Source organism: Accipiter gentilis, chromosome 23 (assembly GCF_929443795.1).
Source record: "Accipiter gentilis chromosome 23, bAccGen1.1, whole genome shotgun sequence".
In the NCBI taxonomy this organism is placed as follows: domain Eukaryota; kingdom Metazoa; phylum Chordata; class Aves; order Accipitriformes; family Accipitridae; genus Astur; species Astur gentilis.
Genome location: NC_064902.1, coordinates 10,637,547 through 10,661,635, shown reverse-complemented (window position 1 = coordinate 10,661,635; position 24,089 = coordinate 10,637,547). Strand labels below are relative to the sequence as shown.

The 24,089-nt window shown below is 36.7% G+C and overlaps 1 protein-coding gene across 1 annotated transcript in view; it reads right to left on the bottom strand.

The window, feature by feature from the left end:
• APPL1 (adaptor protein, phosphotyrosine interacting with PH domain and leucine zipper 1) overlaps nt 1-22,845 on the bottom strand; it is a 31,456-nt gene extending 8,611 nt beyond the window's left edge. The window contains exons 1-15 of the mRNA XM_049826221.1: nt 22,697-22,845; nt 17,902-18,000; nt 16,746-16,805; nt 14,744-14,815; nt 13,826-13,913; nt 12,194-12,235; nt 11,304-11,362; nt 10,661-10,807; nt 9,090-9,172; nt 8,827-8,985; nt 7,282-7,470; nt 6,746-6,788; nt 4,976-5,032; nt 3,109-3,200; nt 2,313-2,495 (exon numbers count right to left, since the gene is read on the bottom strand). Coding sequence (XP_049682178.1) covers nt 2,313-2,495; nt 3,109-3,200; nt 4,976-5,032; nt 6,746-6,788; nt 7,282-7,470; nt 8,827-8,985; nt 9,090-9,172; nt 10,661-10,807; nt 11,304-11,362; nt 12,194-12,235; nt 13,826-13,913; nt 14,744-14,815; nt 16,746-16,805; nt 17,902-18,000; nt 22,697-22,750 — 1,427 coding nt within the window. The 5' untranslated portion in view covers nt 22,751-22,845. The remainder of the gene's footprint in view (nt 1-2,312; nt 2,496-3,108; nt 3,201-4,975; nt 5,033-6,745; nt 6,789-7,281; nt 7,471-8,826; nt 8,986-9,089; nt 9,173-10,660; nt 10,808-11,303; nt 11,363-12,193; nt 12,236-13,825; nt 13,914-14,743; nt 14,816-16,745; nt 16,806-17,901; nt 18,001-22,696) is intronic.
• Nucleotides 22,846-24,089: the final 1,244 nt, after the last annotated feature.

The following is a 24,089-nucleotide window of genomic DNA, read 5'->3' as shown; positions in this document are numbered from 1 at the left end:
AGAACCACTAATGAATAATGTAGTAGTCTCATGCTGCATCAAATAAGAACATGCAATGATTTCACAGACGTGCAATCTGGAGGAATAATGTATGATAAATCGTAAGGATAAGCAATTTAATCAGGACATAAATAGACATAAATTGCTATATTCGAGGGCTCAAATTATGGGAAAAATACCAGATATTATTGTCCTATTGCTGCCATAGAGAGTTTTGCTCACATGGGTTTTTTTTATATCTGAATTAAGCCGAAGTCAAAACCTTGTTAATATTTGAAAAGGTACAGTTTCAGGGGATGAAATTTCACAGAACAGCTTCAGGAAGTACAACCAAAAGCTAGTTCTTTCAGAACTCCATAGGAGCACCACACTTCTCATAACTGTCTCAAGTTGTTGAATTACTTACTGAAGAGAAGTCACTGGTTTTGTTTCAAATGCAGCTTTCTGAAAACATCACGGGAGTTTTACTCCTAGAGGGTCAAGAGAAACGTGGCTATTTCTGGCTCTCAAAGACAGAATTGCTATCGGTTACAATGAAAAGTGAAAATACTCTAGGCTTCCAAGTCTACATTTTTCAAAAGCAGTAAAGCAATGCTGAAAAGAGTATGGGAAATGGGGAAATTTTATTTAAAACTTCTGAAGAGGAAAAACCCCTTTCTTCTTTGGTTAACTGGTAGCTGAAAAACAATTGTCAAGGGTTCAATAACTTCAAATTAGGTTTTATAGGGGAGTAATGAAGGTGTCACCTTTCAATAGCTAGTGTTCTAAAAGGAAATTTCAGAACCAAGAGAAAAAAATGTCAGTCTCTTGTTCAGTTACATGTCATACCAACTGCCAGTTTTATCAATGAAATCTTATTAACTGAGCAATGTCTAGTTTAAAGTAATAAAATTGTTCTAGATTGAACTCTGAAGTCAAGATGGCATTGCTACAATGTTTATATAACATGGACTCAATCAAGAATCATCCCATTAAATGTTGACCTGTGTAAATAAATACTAAAGGGAAATTCTTTTTATTAGCATCTTTTATTGCTCAGACTTTTCTTGTCATTTGAGATTAGAGTGGAACAGTAGATGCAAGATCTCACAGGATCTCTCAAAAGGCAAAAGGAAAATTTAAACATATGTCATCAGCATCAGAAACTAAGTCTTTTTTTTTTTTAAATTAATTAATACTTCTAAAGTTGCATGTTGCCTATCTGTACAAACACTGTGGTTCTTTACTGACAGTGATGGTTAACTGAAATACTGAACACAACTCTATATAATTTCTACTATGAAAAATATGACTTTCTAGAACGGAATTATAACTGATGACATGAATTTAGCTGAAGTATTAACCTTTCCACTTCCTGGAATACAGCTCAAGTCTACTTTAAATCAATGTATTCTTAAGGATATAGCTAGTCAATTGATTATCCTGCTATACCAAACAACAAAAAGAAAACTGTCATGAAAAAGAAAAAAAAGAGTTGAATATATATAATTTTAAATCTTATGTATCTGTGAGGTGCAACGGAAAATTCAAGTATTTTTCTAGAGGGCAGGGGGTTACAACACATTATTGTGACTAGAGTCACGTAAATTAGTTGTCAGCTTTTTAGCTTGCTTTGTTGTTGTTAAGAGCAGCTGGATCTGCAAATATATTTTCTTAATGTCTGAATTCTGTACATATAGTTCCAGAAATGCAGTGCAGATTTACAGGTTTCTATTATTATTTTTGAGTGGGAAGTTTACAAAAAAACAAGTAGGAGAAAAAGGTTTTATATTTTGGGAAAAGTCTAAAGCTTTAGACAATTTTAACTTGTCTGTATTCTAGATTACTCTAGAAGCCTAGATCATTTTCACTCACCTTTCAGGTTAAGAAGAATGTCATCGTATGCCATCATCACCTGGAGGCAGGGCTACCAAATTTCTCTTGAGTTTCCAAGAGGAAATAACCCAAGCTGCTGGGTGAGCAAGCAATAGGAAAGGAAAATACTTTGTGAAACCAAAAGATTAAAATAAATCAATAAATAAAAGCATTAGCTGTTAAAGCAAGAAAAGCTACTGCTAAATAAAAAACTACACCTTGAATCTAGTGCATGTAATTAAGCCAATTTTTTACAAATTTAAATTTAACAATTTAAAAAATTGTTTTGCTTCGCTGGCCACTGCAAATTTTGTGACATGAGTCAGGGTAAAGGCAATCTGTGTTTTGGAGCTGCAGCCTAAACATGGTTTTCTTGTTTGTTAGTTAGTTAGTTTGTTTGTTTTAAAATTAGTAACGTTAACTTTAGGAATTTTTTTCCTTCTCTCTACATTTCCTACCTGCCCGATTGCCCTGAAGATTTTGCTTGACCAGGCAGATCTTCACTAACTGGAGAGATGATGTCAAATTGTATAGGAGTGTCAGGGGCAACAAGTGAATCCAAGGAAAGCGCTGATAAAGCTGCTGATTCAGATCCCAATGACCCTGTGCTGCTAGTACGAGCTGCAGGAGGACGAGATTGCCTAAAACAAAACAAAAAACCAAAGTGAAGATATCTTAGTTTCAGGTTGGTTGATAATAAATTAAACCATATGGGAGACCAATACAATATTCCAAAACTTGGATGTAAACCAAAACAAAAACTAAAAACCTCAAGAAGATCAGGGTATAGTAAACAAAAATGGAGTCTGCATTCCGAGTCAAATTTAAGTAAGTTAAAGTTACTACTTGCATTAATAATTGCATCAGACTGTACTATATTTCATATGTGATTATATGTCAATGTTAAAACAATCTGAGGTCTGCTTCCAGGAGTTGGACACATTAAAAAAAAAAATCTCATTATGCATTACTACAACAAACCAGACATATGATGGAACCAACAAACTGTCTACTCAGCTGGAAATCCAGATTACTTGTAACAGTGGATTCTAAACAATGCTAAAAAGGTGATTCCAAGAAACTTTCCTCTAGCCTATCAAAGATTTCATTCTGAACATAGAAGGTTTCATTGGGTTGGGGTTTTTTGGGGGGTTTTTTTGTTTGTTTGTTTTGTTTTTTTTTTTCCCCTGGAACTTTATCCAGGATCCTCTTTATAGATGTGCTCTTCAAATGACCTATAGTTCATTAACTTACATAGTTGGCCGCATACTCTCATGCCTCTGCTGAAAGGAAGGAGATGGAGTAACAGCCTCCAGAGCTGTCTGATTTACACGGGCAGCAATTTCCTGCAATAGAGAGATGGGAAAAAATAACTGAAAACATCTTCCTCAAAATAAGCTTTAAGATTTTATTTTTATTTATATGCAATTGACAGAAGTTATAAGCTCAACCTTTTGTGAGAATCTTCCATTCCTAAATTTTCACCAACATAGTTGTATTTTCTTCTAACTTGCAACACATTTCCTGCTGTTCACTTTCTAAATTTAAATGAATACACTTGTTTTATAATACTGCAAATGTTAATAAAAGCCAGCAATAGAGAAAAGTCCCAATGACAAGTCTGACAAAATAAGTGAATGTAGCCAGGAAGAAAAAGAAAAATGTCATTTGAGAAATGCAGTCCTCAACTACTAACTGAAAAACATGAAGATTCAAAACTCTGCACTTGAAATTTGGGAACACTTAAATTTTTCTGAAAAACCAAGACATGAACAACGATCAAGTAAGGACTATGTAACAGTGTTATTTCAGTAAATAATGGACCATTTACCATTGAGGAATTCCATTTTAATCTTTCATTGAAATCACTAATTCTGAAGTATCAGTATTAATGCTGATGGCTTCACTTCATGGGGTAAAGCCAATAGCAAAGTCCTTGAGGAAAGAGGATTTTTGGAGAGAGAAGGTGCAGGAGACAAACAATGAAGCAGCAACATTTAGTGCGAGTGTATGACTCAGAAAATGAGAATGACTATAAAGCCATTGGCAAGTGAGGAGAAGGCACTAACATTGAGGTGTAAATGCACACACCTTCACTGAGGTAAGGGAGCTGCACCTGTTTATGCCAGGACTAACCAGAACCTCAGCTGTATATTCATCAGAACATGTGCTTTAGGTAACTGAGCTCCCCACTAAAACTGTTTTGTTTCTCACCTGTATAGTTAAGACAGTCAACCAGGTACTTATATTATCTACAAAGTTGTATTAAGTTCCTAAACAAAAAACTGGCATGACACACTTTCCATTTCACCTTGATCTTCCAGCTCATTTGGCAAGAGCCTTGTGTTATGTAGGTGAATGATGGATTCCTGTATTATTCAACTAGCTGCCTGTTGACTGCTGCATCTACAGTTCTCATCTCTGGTATATGATCACTGGAGAGTTTCCTTTTGAATAACCTGCTTCAGACCTCAGCAGGGACACCAAGGAGTACAATTTCACTTTCAACACACTTTATATAGAGATAAATGCTCTGTTATAAAACAACAGATTTTGTTGGGCCAATTCCCCTAATTTAGCAAGTAAAAATCACTATGTAAGTTTGTATCAATACAAATTTACTATATAAATATAAATGTTAACCATATAAATGACATTACCTTACCCAAATTCTCTATAAGAAACAAATAAACATTTTATAACTGTTCAAAAGGCAAATAACTCTTTCATGAAGTGAAAATGTTTTTCCTACAAAATTGCTATGCTCGTAAGATTCATATTCATAAGATTGTCAGTTCCCTCTAGTAGAAATTAAATGGATCCATCTCGAGTATTTGTCATATTAACTTGTAACAAAGTATCATATACAAAATACAAATACAGGATCTTGAAGATTTCAAAATGTTATACCAAACATAAAATTCATTTATTTTTAATGCTTTCTATATAAGCATTTAGATGAAGGAGAGAATGAACTGTATGCTTCCATACCACGAAAAGCTTATAGTTAGACATGTAGGAAGTACTCAGCTTAATTCTGTGCTATCCAATTAGATATCTTCTTAATCTTGTGCATATCTACATCTTAACACATTACTGATATAAATTTTAGTAAAGTTACCTCAGGGTTTTCACTTAAATATATCTGTTTAGATATGTTGTTTATGGTGCATATCCACTGAAAAAGAGAGAGAGGAAAAGAAAGAAAAAAAAATTTTAGTTTTTCACCGTTTTTTGATGAACTTGATTAAATACCTGAGTTGGCTAGTTTCAGCACTTTTTCCACTTCCTTTGTAACTTCAGAGAGCGCACCCAGCTTGTCACTAAATTCACTACTATCTGCATACTGCACCTTACAATATCAGATTTTACTTGAAAAAATTGTTTTAGTCACACTAAAGATCAAAACTAAAGCAAGCTTAAATCATGACTCTAAGGAATTAAAAAAAAAAAAAAAATCAGTATTCTCTGTACCCCATTATTCGGTGACTGCAGAAGACATTGTTTCCTCAAGACATAATGAAGATTCCATCTGTATTTTGTGGAATTTGCCCATTTCTTGCAATCTGTAAGCTAGAATCTACTTTCTCCCTGTGCTATGGAAAACCATCTGCTCTTGCTTCTTAGTTTTCTCCTTCAGAGAGAAACTGAAAAGCAAGTGGATTATATGCATTCTACCTGTGCTGCTCCACTGAACCCCAGCTTGCTTTTAGGGTTGTCAGAGGAATTTGAATGCAGGCTGAAAGTACCCTATTTTCCGTATTTCCTTATCCAGCTGCTTGCTCAAACGTATCTTAAATCAACAGTGCTTTTAAAACATTGTCTTTCCCATCCTGCCCCTTACTGAAAAGTCTATATTGAATAACAATACAAACAGACATACCTTTTTAATTAACAAATACTTTATGTCACTTACTACATTTGTTCCCTTGTTTCTGGACAAATCTGTATTCATAGACTATGAATGTAATGAATCTATGAGTTTGGCCCTTCTGTGCAAGACTTTGGAAAGCAGTAAAAAGCTGTTGAAATAAAACATAATTTCTAATAACTAGAACCTTCTTTGTTAGACACGTACAAGCCTATAACATTAGGCTATTATTTGCAAAAAGTCTAGAGAAACTTATTTTCACCTCTAGAGAAGGCTAAAAAAAGTAGGGAAAAGATATCCCTGCTGGTTGGGTGGGGATTTTTTTCCATTTCCTTTCCCCATCAATATTTACTACAACATATAAGGTTGCTGACCTAGTATTTGAATACTGACGTTTCTCAGCTGGTATTCATCCACCGCAAGTAAATCTGCACCACCAGATTTAGCAGCTTTTTGGAAATAGTGATCACTAGCAGCTTTGAAAGCAGTCCAAAACCAAACTATTTCACATTTCTTGATTCAACTTGTTCATGAAATAGAAACATGTTTCCCATCATCCACCAGGGCCAGAAAAACAGTTTTTCCTCATTTCTCAACTGCCTGTATCATTATCTGTGTCCTAACCTAAGACTTCCTTTATTTTCCATTCCTGACAAGCAGGTAAAAAGAAGATGGTTAAGAAAGCATGAACAGGAAGAAGGAGAAGCAGCATTTGTCACAATTCCATTACTGCCAGTTATTTTGCTGTGGGCTTTTTTTTGTTTCTTTTTCCCTTTCTTTCTTCCATAATACTGAAAAGGTCTTAGTGGCAATCATAACTACATTTTTTTTCTCTAGGATTTAAACACAGTAATATTTTGTCAGACTTCCTGAAACCTGTCATTATGGACAGAATGAGTTAAAAGTTCACTGCTTCCCACCTAGAGAACATAAAATGAGCATTCCAACTATTGTTATGAACATATTATTTCTGTGCAACAGAAGATTATTGGACTCCATGAGAACCTCCTATAAGCTTACCTCTTCATAATCTTTTTTACTCTCTGCCTGTAAGATTGAAGACCTGAAAGAGGAGAATGTAAAAGACAATTTTGTCTATTTAAAATGCCTCACAAATACATTCAGACAGGAAACTCCATGTTTGTACACTGCACAACAAATTAAGAAAGGCTGAAGATTCTATGTACATGCCAAGTGCAGTCAACGTTTAATTGGGGTGGGGAAAAAAAATAAAAGCCTATATTTTCATTTCAATTTAAAACAGAAGTGGAAAAAAAATTCTAATTGTGCCTATGTAATACTTAAGCATTCACAAAATGCAATAATACACAATTGTAAACTGATTATGGTAATTTTATTCTGAAATACCGCTCATCTGCTTTATAGAGCTTATAAACAAAACCCCAGACATTACAAAGTTAAAAAGACACCCCAGATTTTGCTTCTAAATACCCCCCCAATCCATCAAGCCATAATCTGGCCAAAGGCAGACCATCCTTCTCTTAATTAGTGAGTACAGTATTACTTACAGGTAATAGTAACGTAAGAATACTTACTTTTTGCCATCAAAAGATGTTATCTGAAAACAGTACCGTCTGTCTTCACAGTCCACAGCCATTACAGAACAATTGTCTATATCCATGACAAGTCCCCCAGCTACATCACCTCTTGCCTGGCTCATCAGATTTCCACCTTGAGTGAAGTAGAACTGTCTCTCCCAACTAGAAGATACCAGCCCTGTCTTACTAAAAGATAAAAAGAGGTTCTTATTTAGTAGATTAGGAATTCAGCTGAGCTGAAAATCACTTGGAACAAACCATCTAGGCAGTTAAGAAAACCTTTTCCCCATTTAATGTTTTAGGTTAGCTTTACAGCTAAATTAGTCTCTTTCCATCTGTTGTTTTTTTCATGCTAAACCTATTGCTGGGCAAAGACTACATAAAATAATAATTTCTTTATTAAATTATGTGAAACAATTTAGAATAAAAAAGCGTTAAGTACTTCAGTTTTGATGATCAGCTTTTACGGTATTGCTTTATACAACAGGCATATTCAAATTATATGCATTATCAACATAATCGATAATACCTCTGAACTCTGCACTGACATTGTTAAGACTAAGTTTTGAAGAGCTTTGTGTTAAGAAGTAGCTTAGTCATGTAAGATACCTCAATTCTCCTAGTACTTTGTACCATTTAACAAGACTTCCAAAATTTTGCTTACAGCATGTTCCTTTTTTGTCTGTTTGTTTGGGGTTTTTTTGTTTGTTTGGGGTTTTTTTGGTTTGGTTTGGTTTGGGTATTTTTTAGTTTTTCTCAGAATAACAGAAGAGGAACAATCTGAAACTAAAAATCAATAACACTTGCAGTTCAGCCTCCCTTTTTATTCAGATACTTTCTTCAATATTAAGTGCTGCAATTGTGTTCTACTACAGAAATTCATGCTTCATTCAGTGAGTATTTTACTCTAACTGTTGTTGTAAAAGTAATCCACATTTTTTTAAAAACTGTTTGGAGCTTATTATATAAATTACCGAAAAAATCCGAGTGTTAACGATTTATTTTATGTAACTATAAATATCAACGGCTAGACTTTAGTAAATAGAGTAACAGCTCCCTCCAGTGGACAAAAGACTACCTCATGAAGCTGAGGCAGCCATTCAAAGTGTATTTCAGTTAAGAGAGAACGTTTTGCTTGTGTATCTCAAGGTCGTCATATTTTATTAGCAACCTGAATCCCAAAGCTTTAACAGATACTTATAGAACAATCCCGATAGCTGCAATCTTGTTGTTTTCCAATTAAAATCCAGTGAAATTACACTCTGATAAACTTTTTCTTTTTGATGTGAAAATTCAGGCAAAGTTAGACTAAAATCACGATAACTATGCCTTGCACCTGCATGACACAATTTCAGTCTAATGGTGAAATTAATACTAATTAAGTGGAGTCCAAAGAAAGAAACAGAATAGCTCCTATGTGACTTACACAACTAAGTATGTAAAATCAGGATAGCTAACTTCAAAAAAATATTACATACTTTTTTAGCTTTCCTTTCCCAAAATTAAATATTCTGGAATTTTTAAGTAACAAGTTAGTCTTACTTTCTTGCATTGAGATAGCCAGCCTTCCGTGTTAGATTTCTATGAACAGGAAATTTCGTAGGATCAGGATCAGGCAAATACAGTGGATCACTAGCTACTTCCAAGTCCTCTATAGTTTGTTGCATGTTTTCTACTTCACACTCCATTTCCCTGCGAACACTAAAGTAAATAATCTGTTATTAACAAAGATAATTTATTAATAAGCAGAAACAGAAAAAATAATTGTCTTGATAACAGTTCAAAATTCAACAAAAAAAACTTACTTCTGTACACTTGTGCCAATATTGGTCAAAAATTCTTCCAATTGCTCAGTAAGATTTTCTGAACCCATTTTAAAAAAACTTATCTTTAAAAAAAGAGGAGGAAAAGGGAGAATTTAGTCATTAATAAAACTACATAAACAATTAACAGATGAAACCACAGGAGGTTAAAGTTTCTCGGAGAAATCTGTTTTCATTCTTCATTCTCACTGAAACCTCTCAATAAAAGGAGCAGAATACACAGTTTTGTTTGCAAGTGAAGGTTGATGCTGACATTGCAGTGGGATTTCATTGTGTCAAGAGGATGTATACAGAGTCACCTGGAGGAAACACAGAAATATGCAGAAACTGCCCTGGAAAAGGAACAAGTTTTGATCTTCCAGTGGTCCCAAGGTGTCTCTATACTTTTTCAAGCCCACCAGTCTGCTAACTGTTGTGTTATGGGTGGGGTTATTTGCGGGGCACAGGAGAGGGGAAACCTGTGAGGACTTGTCTGGGACCATCCTCTAACTGTGGACACTGCCAAGGGGAACTGACAGTATGTATCTTAAAAACAGTGTACTCCATATTGGTCCAGAAAAACTGCCACATCTAAATTGAGTTTAGCCATATGAAATCTCAGAGCAGGAAGCCACAGGACATGGCCCTGCCCTTCCCATTCTTAGATTCAGCAAAAACCTGCACCTAAACAACAGGTTGCACTATCTACTTTGTTACAGAAAACATCCAGAGCTTAGTTCTTAAATACAAGCTGCAAAGTTTCAAAAAGAAGCAAGAGTTCTTCTTGGACTCGGAAAAGCTTTCAAACAGTATGTAGAAGTTAATTTCTACTCGGGACACTGTGGCAGTGCCACATGCTGGAAAGTTTGACTTTTTTCCTTTTAAAAAAAAAAAACCCATACTGATGACATACTTGTGAAAATACAAATTAAGACTCTCCAAAGAACTTGTTCATAATTGTATTTTCTATTGCACCAATCCTCAAATAAACCAGTCATGAACTCATTTATATTAAACAAAACCAAGCCAGAATGATTTTTAGCATTCCAGTTCTTCCACACCCTTGATTTGAAACAGTAGAGACTATCTCATCTCAGAATAGCTGCCACAGGAAAGAGTTTAACTGTCTCCACACTACTTTCTAAGAAGGTACACCTCCATGTGGACTTGCATGCATGAAAGTTTTAATCGGCTATTCCCATTAGTGATTGAGTGGAAAAAAGTACCTAGCAATGAAAATTTAGGCAGTGCAGTAAATTTAGCCATCTGGGGTTTTGGGTAGGATTGGACCTTTATATTTGTCACCCAGACTTTCCTAAAGGATTCTCCGATGGGAGTGAAGGCATGTCATGCTGAGATTCATATACTGAGTGGGAAATGACTAGTGCTAGCTAATGACAGTGTTCACAGCAGCAGCTATGACAGCTACAGGGATGAGAATGGGGTATGTCTTTTTCTCCATTTGCTTCCTTGGATTGCAAAAGAGGTCTTGCAATGGATTTCAGTACATCAACCTTCATTAAGTACTTTTCACATCATCTTTCAGACCTACAGCTTTCAGAATCTGAAATTACCTGAGCTTGCATGTATCCTAGCAAGGGTTCTAGCATAGCAATTTTCTTTTTGTACTGAAGACTATTTAATGCACAGAAATAATGCATCATAGTCTGATGCTGTTTTTTCCTTGAAGTATATACATCTTCTGTAACTTCAGCCTTGATCTAAAGAGACACAGACAGGGGGAGGGAGAAAAAGGAATGTTTGAGACTTGGTATTCATCACATGCCTTCTGGACAGCTTTATAGCCAGCATGGAAAAAACAACACAGGAAATGTTCTACCCTCTATCATCAGCAATTGCGTATTTTACTCTACAATTCTGCTTCTCTAACTTATACATGAGAGATACATGAAAAACAAATACAGCATTCTTTTATCCCTGGAAAGGGTGGTTATTTCTTTAAAAAAATAAATTGAATATAGTATCACAATCTTAATCCTAGAGCATTTTCAGTGTTACAAACGCAGGTGTGTATTGGGGAAATCTGCTTTTCTGCTCTGAAACAAACCGTCTAGACTACTAAAACATAAACTATCAAACTTCAGCTGGAATCTGCCGTACATTGTCTTCGATCATACATATATATATATATATTAGATGAAAATTATTTCTTATCTACTCTAAACATGTTTATATTAAGTATTTTATTTTACAAACCTTTTCATTTTCCCTTCTTTTTGACAACCGACTGTATCTGGTAATGGCAGCATCATGGTCTAAGCAATGAAGAGAGAATTTATGATCATTTTGATAAATTAATGACTTATGAAACAGCAGAAAACCTTTTATATCACTGTGTGTTGCACAGCCAGCTGAATGCAAAGTTCTGTCATATTAAAACCTCCAAAAATTGTTCTTGCCTGTTTATAATTACTTCACTGCCACAAATACTTCGGCTGTAGAAAAATACTAACCGGATGCAAATACGGCCAAATTGTTACAAATTTCCCTAAACATCTAATATTCTTCAGAGACAGAAGCTTTCTATAAGTAGAGACAACTTTCCATTATGAAAACCTGTATCTAATCTTTTTTGCCTCTAAATCAATGAAGCAATTTACATTGAGAGAAGCAGAATCCTTACTTAATCCTTACTTAAAGAATATGTTTCTACAAGGATATAGTAGAGTTAGCTAAAAAAAGTAACTTCCAACAATAGGGAAGAGAACTATCAAACTAAATTTAGGGAGGTAAAATTTATTTATCCAGTCCTGACTTTAAGAAGTGAGCTAGCACCTTACTGCTTTAGTAATTTTGGTAGCATAATCCTAAATTATTTAATAATTATATATACATTTTAAGTATTGTAAAAAAGACTAATATGTAATAAAGACTAATACTGTCAATTTGCCTTAACACTTCAGTACACAAAGCAGGGATTTACAAGTGAACCAAGGAAAGCTGGGTGCCTAAGTATCACTGAAAAGAATTACACCTTAGTTAGTCACTTTAAGCCTTACAAATATCTTCACTAGTTTTCCGAGTAAATAATCTACAATAATACTGTCATCTTGTAACATGTATAACGTTAAGTATTTTACACTTACCATTGCTTGCAATTTGGAAAACTTCTTTTAGAGTTAATATCTCTACAAAACAACATATCACAATTTAAGTAAGTTGCTATTAACATAACATTTATATATTAAGGTTTCTCATGCAATGTTTCACTATTAAACACTTGTAGTTCACACTTCGTACCATACTGAGTTACCAGTACAAGCACTATGTGGCCAGGAAAGTCTGCTCCTACTTAAGGCCTGAGTATCACTTATGTGGCTGTCCAGCTTACCAAAAAAAGATACTGTACTGTACTAAGTTAAGGAGGAACTTCTTTTGAAAAGACTTTGAAAGACATCGTCAATACAAATGTGTCACCTCTAGTTCTGGTCTGAGTTGGGGAATTGGAAGCACAGGAGACAGGGAAGTATCACTAGATCAAAGGAAAGCCCCAAACACATTATGATTCCTCCTACCTAAAATTAGTCATGTTCTAGATGGTTACTTAGTCTCACTGTGTCAAGGAACAGAACACAGTACAATACTCAGCAATTGTTCTGATCTTGACTGTGGTTTTGTGTCATATTACAATATAAACAAGCAGAGAGTGGTGTTCAGCTTTATGGTAAAGCAAAGACAAAAAAGCATGGAAAAGCTTTACAGAAAGTGTCTATGAAGTCGATAAAGAAGTATGGTGTCATTAAATACTACATCAGCTGGTTGTTAAAAACTTCCAGCGGGAAAATTTAATTTGCAATTATTGCCTCATGGATGCTTTTTCAGTAAATATTAACGGATTTTTCCATGTTCTGAGGAGTAATATTAGCCTTGAGATACTCATGTTCCCTTGCTCAAAAAGCATAATCTATTTAATCCATAATTTTGTAACAAATTATGGCCAAAGAAGTATTTCCCAAGATTTGTAAAGGGCTACAAGACTTATGGAAGAGTTATAATTTTTATTTCAATTTAGACTTAAAACGTTCATATGTTACATATGGCCACTCTAGGATGTTCACATTAGGTATTTAAGTTATTTTGGTTTTAACTCTTATCATTTATATTTTAAGCCCATTTGCCACACCAGTCTATTCACTTTGGCATCTCGAGTAAAATCTATCACAATCAGATACATTATATATTATTTTAGACCAGGCAGAGTAAGATACAACTGTTAAAAAAATAAGAAGTTGGAAGCATCTTATGCCTGCATATAAGAAGCCACCTGTATTACCAGCAGGGTTAAAGAACCACCTTATTAAATCTTAATAATATAATAAGTACTACAGCTTCAGCACTTTACCCTGTGAGTTTAGTCCAGCCATTATATTGATGTCATGGTATTATAATATATATAAATATTTCCTGAGCATGCAAATTATCTGCAAATTATTCTTTCCTAATGTTTACAGTAACTGCAAAATTTTCATCTTGAATAGAAGATAAGTGCTTCCATAATATAATATTTCTGTTGAAACAATAATAGTGTTAAGTTCTTCAACCGTAACGATCTCATGAATAGAAATAACTTTTTTTTTTAAAATTGGGAGATGCATACTTTTGAGAGCTGAAAAATACGTGGCGTAATCTTTTTAGTGAAACAAGAGCTATGGAGATTAAATGCTATGTTTTTGTTATTGCTGCTGTTGATAAAACCAGTATTTGTTGAAGCACTCTACCTTTTAGATCCCTTTCTTTAAACTGGGTAATAGGAAACATCATTGCATCCGCAAGCTGAGTTGAAAGTACTGCGTGGCAAGAGCTGAGCTGTAAAAGACAAGAGAAAGAAATTAATTTTAGGAAAACAGTGCTGAGACTAAATCAAATCAAATTAAGATAGGCTGACATCAATTTCGCTCAAAGATGACATGTACAACTCAAACACAATTTTGCATTCATGTTTTTGCAGCTATTCTTTTCTAGGTTCCTGATCTTATCACTAGCTTTTTATATAAGACCTTTAGAGTTTAGCATTTGTCCCTACTTTTCCAACTTTATTCCAACTTACTGGATCATGTCAGAAGTGGCCTCATACATTCTGATGACTAGTCAGTTTATTTCTCAGTTCCCCTCCAGCTATATCACAGCCCATCTTTCACAGGTTACAGAGGTAGAACAATTGTGTTCTTCCTCCCAAAATGCTGTTTAATCAGTGTTAAGTGTGAGGGATCACAGAAAAAATCCCAATTCAGATCTTAAGTGTGCTAAGCTGTCTTTCATAAGAGTCAGTCTCTGTCTCTAATACAGACAGCAGGAGGTTCATTTGTCAGTCAGGTATCTAAAATCAGACAATACAAATACCTTCATGAAATTATAGTTTCTAGCTGCCATTCTGTAATATTTTTTGTCTGTATCTCCAGTACATTAAACTACATTTTTTCTCAACAGTGTATCCTTATTTTGCTGAATTGATTCTTTACCTTCGGGTTATATAACTTCAAATGTACGCTGCACTATACAATTAAGTGTTACCTTATTGACAAATGAAAGCCATTTCTGTATCTCCTATCTTAAAAAAAAGGCTGGAATGATTAAGCAAGTTAAAGTCTACACATAACAACATTAGCAAAGTAAGTGAAACAAATACAAGTACTTGCCTCATCGATCACTTTTGCAAATTGTTGTAGAGTGGAAGTCATAACTTCATCATCTCCCCCTAGTGGGAAACGCTAAAGGAAAATAAAACAAGGCATGTTGTTTGCAGTGTTTTCTGCCATTCATAAAACTGTATTAATCATGTCTATGAATGTATTAAGTGTTCCATTATTTTTAAATATTATACAGTTAAGATACACTGAAGCACTTCTTTATTGTCCTGTGAAGAAGGAATATTTGGGGGTGGCAGGAAGTAATAAACAATTATCTTTTTTTAAAAAAATCTATTTTAAAAATAGATTAATTAATCTAATTAATGATCTTATAAATTAATTAATATATTGTATTTTACAAAATCAGGAAGGACCCAGACTTGACATCTATGAAGATTTTTATCCAGCTTTGCATATTATTTTAAAATTATTAAAAATTAAGCAATATTTGGTGTTCATCTTAAACTTCTAGATCTTAACATTAAGTGAAATTTTTAAACCATCCAGAAGAGTTTACTTCTCTAATGCCCTGATGGAGGCAAAAGTATGACCAAAATGGTCACAACTGAGAAAGAAATAATTCAGTTAAAACATTATTTGTGTATTTTTAAGCTAATCTCCTAACTGGGAAAAATGCAGTCCAAAGGAGACAAATCAGAAAAATAAGTTAAAAGGTCCAATGCTAATTCAATTCTTCTTTTCATTTACAGCAGCTATACATAAAACACTTGGAAATATAAAAAACACCTAACTTTTTTATTAAAAATTTTGAGCACCTCCTTCCAGCTTGTTAGTTCCCCCTCCTTCTTATTAATGAATCTAACAAACTGTACTTGAAATAAGGATATTTAGTATATATTTTGATATCCGTAACTGCTAGTGAATAAGAATATCTTGCCCTAATTGGTTTTTCTAAGCTGAACCTAGTTCTTTTCATTTTGATTTTGCAAATACTATATTTTTGCTAGAAAATGGCAGAAACAGTGCAATTTATTAAATAGCTGTGTCATTAAAGTCCCTTTGGAATTGTATCAACAATGTTAAAGCAAATCAAATGACAGTACTGCAGCTACCTCTAAACAAACAAAAAAAAAAGCAGAAATAATTTAATTCCTGCTATAATTCAGAGTGTGCACACACATCTTAGGCAGCATTTCCAGTCTGTCATTAGGAATGTAAGACTCCCCGCCACCAAAAAAAAAAAAAAAGACACTCTACATCTTTCTGTTTCTCCATCTCTTCCTAATGGGACTACTGTAGGTATGAATACTCACTATTCTTTTGGATCAGCACCATTGTGGTTTTGATCCTATCTGCATTACACCTATTTGTTAGTAACAATTAGCAAAGGAAAAACAAAGTGTCATCTCACCCCTCTAGAAAGACTCACGAAATCAAAATAATTTGTAACTAGTACTTTTTCCAGTTCACCTCATTAGGTGGAGAATGAGGATAGGGAATGCCAGCCTCCCTAAAAGAAGCGACTTTTTGTTTTTAACATGCATCTGAGAAAGGGGGTCCCAGCAGTATAGCTCCAAATAGGAAACCCTTCATAGTACAGGCTACAAGTGGAGAACGTTATGGATTCCACAATCTGTGCTTTCAGAGATGGAATTATTCTCATGCTAAGAGTAAATGATGGTTGTTAAATGGAGACGGCTATGCAATCTCTTCTCTTTGTGACTAGTAAAACACTTAACAGTTAACAGGTTTATAAAACAAACCCAAAACATCACCACCACACTAAGCAACCCCCAAAACGCTGATCCAAAATTAAAATACTTCGAACTTACTAATATTCATCACAGTTAAGAGGAACTTCATTCTCTTTTAGTTGGAAGAACTATGATGAAGACAGTAGATTCTTTTGGCAAAGATTTGAGCCACCAACTACAGAAATTATTTTATCTGGACCAAACCTAAATACATTCTACACTGTGCTCTGGCAGGTAAAAGACTACAAAAATATATAGTCCTGACCACACAATGACAACAATGATTTACACAGTACCTGTTTTTCATATTCCTTCAGAAGCTTTGAAGTCAGATGAGTTGCTGCACTTAATTCATTCTGATTTAAAACAAACAAACAAAAAACCCAAAACCAAGCTTGTTACTTTTGGATTTAAATTAATACTAAAAAAAGAGACATATTTGAAGAGGAAACTATTACAAACATGGAACTTAAAATCTGACTACAGATTTTCAGAAAACCTAAGTTAAGCATCCTGCCCTTCCATCTCTCTAACACTATTGACAGTTACAGGTAATTGGTATTTACAAATACCAAGTTCACAGCCTGTACTATGTGCATCGATTTCTGCTTTTTTTGTGTTATGCAGTGCATATCTGCATTTAATTATTTCAAATTAGCTGCCCTACTTACTGAGTATTAGGAATTTGTTATCTGTAAAGGAAAGAAAAGATTACAATGAACCTCAGTACTACCGCATTACAAACTGCTCTGTACTTGTACACAGACAGGACCTAATTAGCAGATTCATGGTATCGAACAACTTCATCTTTCATGATGTAGTTGAAGCAGAAGGCACAGAAATTAAAAGCTAAGTAGAAAGACAGTAAAATAAAACATAGCAGCAAACCTACAATAAACACAGTAGTCATTAAAGTAAAAACAACAGTAAAATAAAAATATGAAAAGCAAGAGTAACAAATCAGTTAAAAAGTCAAATAGTTCAGGTATAAACAAACTAAAAATACAGCCATAAACTCAGTTGTTCAGAAAAAACACACAAAATAGATTCCGTCTTTGGCATAAAAGTGCAGTTACTTATAGATGATGAGTGAAACATGAATATATTGTGGGTAAAAAATAATACCCCACTTGGTACATACTATTATATACACTAAAATCATGATGGAAAACATTTTTGAAGCACATGGGAAATAAAATAGAACTACTAGAAGACCAGAAAATCTTTTTACTTGTCATAAGAAATTCGTTGCAAAATAAATCACAAGAATTAGTCTTTAGCACTCCCTAACATACAGGAAAACAATAATTTAATTATTTTATTTCACTTCCACATTTAAAGAATGTGGAAATTTTTTTTTTAAAAAAGCTTATAATAATTTCAAAAAAAGCAAGAGACATGAAGTGTGGTTCAAAAGCTTTGTAATGCATTCAAGAATTTCTTTAACACTACCTGTGCATCATATATTCTATGCATGGCTTGAAATAACTGATTGATGTAATTGGAAATTGCAGCAGCATCTTCTTCAAATACTCCCAGCAAAGACCGTGTCTGCAAAAATGAAACAGACAAAACACTAACATGTCAAGTTAGAAAAGTAGTATTTAAATGTAACAGAAATTTAAAACTTAAATAGCATTGTTTCAGGTTTCATTACTGCAAAGTTTATAGACCCTCCAACAGTGTTTACGGGAATGATACCTGTTGCAAGCCAGAGAATCTTAAAGATATCCAAGCTCAGCCTCCTACTGTCAGCTTCTCTCCAAGTTAATACAAGTACATTTTCAGAAAAGGAAGGACCAAGGGAGACAGATAAGTATAAAAAAGTTGGAACTGTGGGCAACTACTGGACCCACTGTAGTACATCCCTAAGGAAAAGGGTAAAGATAACTGGTATTAAATAGCATGCCAGGTATACACAGTTCTTCTGCAGTGAGATCAAAACAAAGGCTGTGGCTTTCTGATACTATCCACCCTGCACGAAGACAGTTGCTGGCTGTGCTTGGACCTGTAATTCACCTGGCCAACACTGGTCAATTCACCTGGTCAATTCCGCGATAAAAAGGCTGAGGAACTAAAAGCCAAACCAAAACAGTACAACCTACATCTTCTTGTTCTTAAGATACATGTTTCTCCCCCTCACCACTCCAGGGTGAAAGGGAGTGAAAAGATCTGTCCTTTTGTCCTCACCCCAGCTTGTCAGCCAGTCTGGTCCTTAGTTGGTGTCGCCCACAAGCTTGATAGCTATGCAACCTATTGCACTGCCTGCATCACTGATGAAGGTGCTTAACAGTATTCGCCTCAAAATCAACCCCTTTATCACTGTCCACCGATTAGACTTCAGTTTTTCTACCCAGGTCACAGTCCTCCTGCAACACCATACTTCTCTGTTTTGGCCAGACGAATGTTACCAGAGACCGTGTCAGAATCCCTGCTTAAGTCAAGGTAAATGACATCCACTGCTCTTCCCTATGATGAAATGACTGACTCTGGATGAGAAGGCAATCAGGTTGCTCAGGCATAATTTGCTCTTAAGCTTAAATGAGACGCTGACTCAGTGTTCTTGCATCCTTTTTGCACTTGGAAGCAATGTCACTCCTCACCATGAGGACATCAAATAGCTTCCTTCCACCAAGACAAAAACCCAAAAGGGGGAAGAGCAGAGAATGTACTTATAACTCTGCACAGGCTACATTTGCTTTTCTTAATCTAAAATATTGGTTGGGATGCTTGGATGTAGAAACTGGAGTATCGCTTGCAAGACCTACAAAATAAACCCTTTAACTCCAGTAAGGTTTTAGCAAGAGGACTGTGCTTTGTTTTTAAGTTTACACTAAAATTTATGTCCAGACAGAAAATGGAAAGAATTGTAAGTACATAACTGGGTTTTCCTCCCAACATTATGACTGTTAAACACTTGAAATTGGAAGTTCTCTTTCTTGGTCTTTCCTAGGCTAAGTAACTGTGGTTTCCTCAAAAAGGGAAGGAACTCATGGGACCTGGAAAAGAATGGAAGACTGACACAAGTCTGGACATCAGGAAAGCTTCTCTTATGAGATCAGTGAAAAGAGCTGGATCACACTGCATATGAATTGTGGGGGGTTTATTATTAGGGGTTCTTGCTGTGTCAAAGACTTGTCTTGAAATGACTTAGACATTAGCCCATCTCCCCTTGAAGCATGGAGGTCTTTTTCAGCTCCTTTTCTGATTTTCTGCTTTTAATGATAATCAAGGAGTACATACCAAACCTGTACAAAGTATATTATTTGACTATTCTTTTGACATGAAATTCTTTTATTTAACTTGAATTAGATGCTTGGCTGTCTCACAAATATTATCATACCATATAATGCCTACAAGATACTTAAATATTAAAAAAAAATAATCAAACATCATCCTCAACACAATAAATCACTTTAATGGTGGTTCTAGTTAATAAAACTAGAAAAGGCGGGTAGAGGAGGAAAGAGGTGGAGGAGAACTCAAATGTTTGCCAAGTGTGGCAACACACTGTGTCATCCTAATAGCCGTGACTCTCCCATTAAAGGAGACATACATGAATGAATGAAAAAGAAAAAATTACATAGTACCATAACCACTGAATTATATACTCATGACCTTTAAACCTCAACATAAATAAACTCAACATAAATAAACCTGAACTTGTAATTTTAAAGGAGTATCATGTGAGGTTTCTGGATTATGCTTACTCTTTAAAGATGAACACTATGGAATAAAAGCATTTCTGTATTTTATTGTAAAAGTACCAGTTACTGATGTCTGGACTTCAAACTGAAATTGTATGATATTGATGGAAAGAAAATAATCTGAAACTGTCCACAAGTTATAGCAGGCTATTCCTTAGCAAAAAAATTAGAGGAATTATGTACTCATGTTTCTATTAAAACTTTGCATCATTTTGCACGTTCTTTAAGATCTTTTCAACCCATGTATATGAGCAGGTACACTAGAAACTGCCAGTGATAAGCTACACAAAGAAACAACCTAGTTAGAAGTCAGTGAGCTGTTAAGCATTCTATGTAATCGTATGTATGGTAGTGTAAGTGACATGAGATAGAGCCTGTACTATCAAGTCTCTTGGCTTTTTTATTGTGCAATGCTTCAGATATGCAAGTCAGTCTGAGCAGAAACTCTAAATATATATAGAAACACTGAGTACGTGTGTAATATATGTCTTAGGTTAATATTTAAATTGCACTGCTTTGCACAGCAAGACGATGTAAACTTGCCTTTGGTTTATGTCTAAAAACACAGTGGTTAGATTTTTATCCTGTGACAAAAGGAAATTAATGGGTTTTGCCATTTAAGAACAGCCCTTCCTTCCCTCAGATTAAGTTTGATATGAGGTTTATATACCTAAAGTTAGTGTCTGAAACATGTCTAAATGTGCAAAACTCCAGTCCATAGTTCAGCACTAAACATGATGATCTTTTTCAATATTACAGCATAAATACGAAGTCATAGCAACTTTCTTTAAAGCAAGGTTTTATTCTTTCTTCAAACAACATTTGTTGCCATTTTCACTGTACTGATTTCAAAATAATAGAAATGAACTAAGGTAATAGAAGACCACAGAGTCCTTGTTATGTCCTTCTAAGAGGTGGTTAGCCAGAATTCACATAATATATTAGGTTGACTGAAGGATGTAAAATTTTGTACCTAAAACAGAAGAAGATATTGGCATAACTAATAATTTAAGCACATCAAACTCAACGGGCTGAGTTAGTCTTTGCTAGTCTATATCACAAATAACCTCAAATGAAAGATCCTAGAATTTATAATCACGTAAATTCTTCCATGTGCTTCCCAAGTGAAATTCCAGTCCTGAGTGCTTGGAACTACCACCACTCCCCCACCACCACTTTTTAGAGATCCTAAGTTTATCTTACATTTGACATTTCCTATAAATACGGATAGTTCTACCTTCTGTATACTAAGAACAGACCTTCAACAGATAATTTTGTTAAATTACTACTGTTATAACACTTTCAAAAAATTTTCCTCTTCAGGGGAGTACATCATGTTCAGTCTCTGGGCCAGAGACCATACTACAGGCTAGATCTCATCTCACATCTAGTATTTGAGCTATATGGGGCACTGTCCTTCAGAAAGCAATGATACACTTTCTGCATGGCCTTCTTCTGCTGCCTTTTCTAATTTGTCCCTCCACCTGATGGAGATTTGTTAAAATGGTTCTCATTTTAGGGGTCAAAATTCCCTATTAAGCAAGGGAAGGTTTCTCTTCCTGTGGTTGAGGAATCAAAACTACCCATGCATATGCTATTACAATATAGGAAGTCTCGTTCATCTACATAAACAATGCAGCAAAACAATTCAAAAGGCTGTAATAAAAGAAAATATATTGTAAACTTTTTTTTCAAGTCTAGGAAGAGCAGTACAAAGTACTTGCTGTTGTTGCTGACAGCAGGAGAAACCAGTGCAACCCAATAAATCATTTCCTGCTTAACACTAGTAGAAAAGAAATGCCAATGCAATATATGGCATGACTGATGAAGGTCAAGTGTTACAAATGGAAGTGAAGGTATCATCAGAGCAATTAAAGGCCTCTCAGCAGCATGGGTTTCCCACCTACTCACAGCATTAACAACCGCCACGGTAATCTCATCCAATACCTGCTTTTCATACGTATCTATTAAACCTTAACGCGTTTTTAGTAAAAAAGATAAGATCCTCTTGAGAAGTAAGGCGGGGTTTTGCCCACACGAGGTCTCCAAAATAAATCACGAATGTAAACGTGGGGTGGGCAACTAAGGGAGTCAATGCGAGCTACCACCCCGGCGCCCGATGCTGAAGCACAGTACCTCTGGAAAATCGCTACCGAGCTCGCTGCTTTACGAACAGCTCATCAGCCCGCTGCACACCTGGGAGGAAGCGGTGATGCAAACGGGAAGAAGGCGCCGCCGAGACTGGGGCGACCGGGGCGACTGCCGGCGCTGACAGCCCGAGAGCTGTCAACTCCTGGCCCCAAGCCCCCGCCACGCCACAGGGGCGCGGAGGACAGGAAGGCACCTGGCCGTGCGCGCAGCGTCCCTGCCCCGCTGCCGGGGAGGGCTTCCCCCTCCTCCCGACCGCCGCCGGGGCTCTCCAACGTCTCCCCGAGGGAACGCGGGGGCAGGGAGCGAGAGGGGAGCAGCGCTAGGCCCGACGCCCACGGGTTGGGCCCGAGCTGGCCTTCACCCACCGGCCTGCGTCTTGCCTCTCGTACCTGGGGGCTGTCTTCCAGCGTCTCCTCGATGGGGAGCTTGTCGATGCCGGGCATGGCGGCGGCCGGGGTTGACTCTGCGCCGCTGCAGCTCCCGCACCCCACCGCACGCCCCGCCGGCCGGACCCCTCCCCTTCTCCCCAGTCACAACACAGGCGCCCCCGCCCCGCTTCGCGCCGGATGTCCCGCCCCCCCCCCCCACTGCCCGCTTGGTCTTTCTATTGGTTCTCCCACCCCGCCCGCCCAGCTTGTTATTGGCGAGCGGGCCCATCTGTTTGCGTGGCCGCGGGTGTGGGGCTGTTGGCCCTGAGAGGTACGTCGTGCTTCTGCGTGGGCGCGCGGCTGCGCTCCCGCCCTTCCCCGTGGCGGCTGCCCGGGGGGGGGTATGTGTGTCGCGCGCGCTGCTCCCGCCCGCCGTCCCTGAGGGCGGCGGTGGGGCAGAGGAGCGCGTCCCTCGCAGTCAGCCGCTTCCCGCGTCCCCCTGTCAGTAAAACGCGGGGCCTCTCGGCCCTCAGATCGGGTCCCGCTTCTCCCGCCGCGCCGGGCCGCCCCCCGTTCGGGGAGGTGAGTGGGGAGCCGAGGCAGAAAGGGACGTTTCCACGCCGAGGTGCCTGTCCGGCGGTGCCGCGGGCAGATGATGGTGGCCAAGCAAAGTTGCTGGGAAAAAACAAGCAAAGTGGGGTTTTGTTTTGGGTTTTTGGGGGGTTTTTTTTTTTGCTGTTTACCTTTTCATTTACATGCTCCGTGTTACAATTCAGTATGTCCCCCTAGCCCTGTTTGTGCTGGATGCTGCTGTCTTCTCAGAACAGATAAGACAATTATCTTGGGGGCAGAACCACAGTGCTGCTCTGTCCCTGTCACGAGGGAAGCATCTTTCGCACTCTTTTGGTGTGACCTGGAGTGTCTCTTTTGAGAAGCCCCTCTTTATCCCTGCCGTGTCTTTCTCCATCGTCCACCAGGGCTTCTATCAAGAAAGTATTTCTATCCCTAACTACCGAGGACGTTTTGTTACCAAGTGATAGCTTCAGCTGCAGACCTGGTGTTCCTGCTTGTGTCTTAAAAAAAACCAAAAACATTGCTGACTGCCATTTTTCCCCTTCAGAAGCAAGAATATAATCAGTTCTAATAGACTCCCTACTTTCTTAGGCTGGATAAGCTTGGTGCTGTAGCTTGGTGGCCAATTTTAAATGCTTAAAACCACTGTGTGGGCTCTCTGGGATTGAACCAGATCATTGTGCGCTGTTTAAAGAAAAGCGTATTCTTCAATTGCCCTCTCTGATTAGTATGTTTTGACCAAAGTTATTGTATTTTAAATTATTCCTACAGGTTAAGCAATTCATATTTTAAGAGTAGGGCTCTTAGGATGCGTTGAGTATGTACAAATTGCTAATCAAGA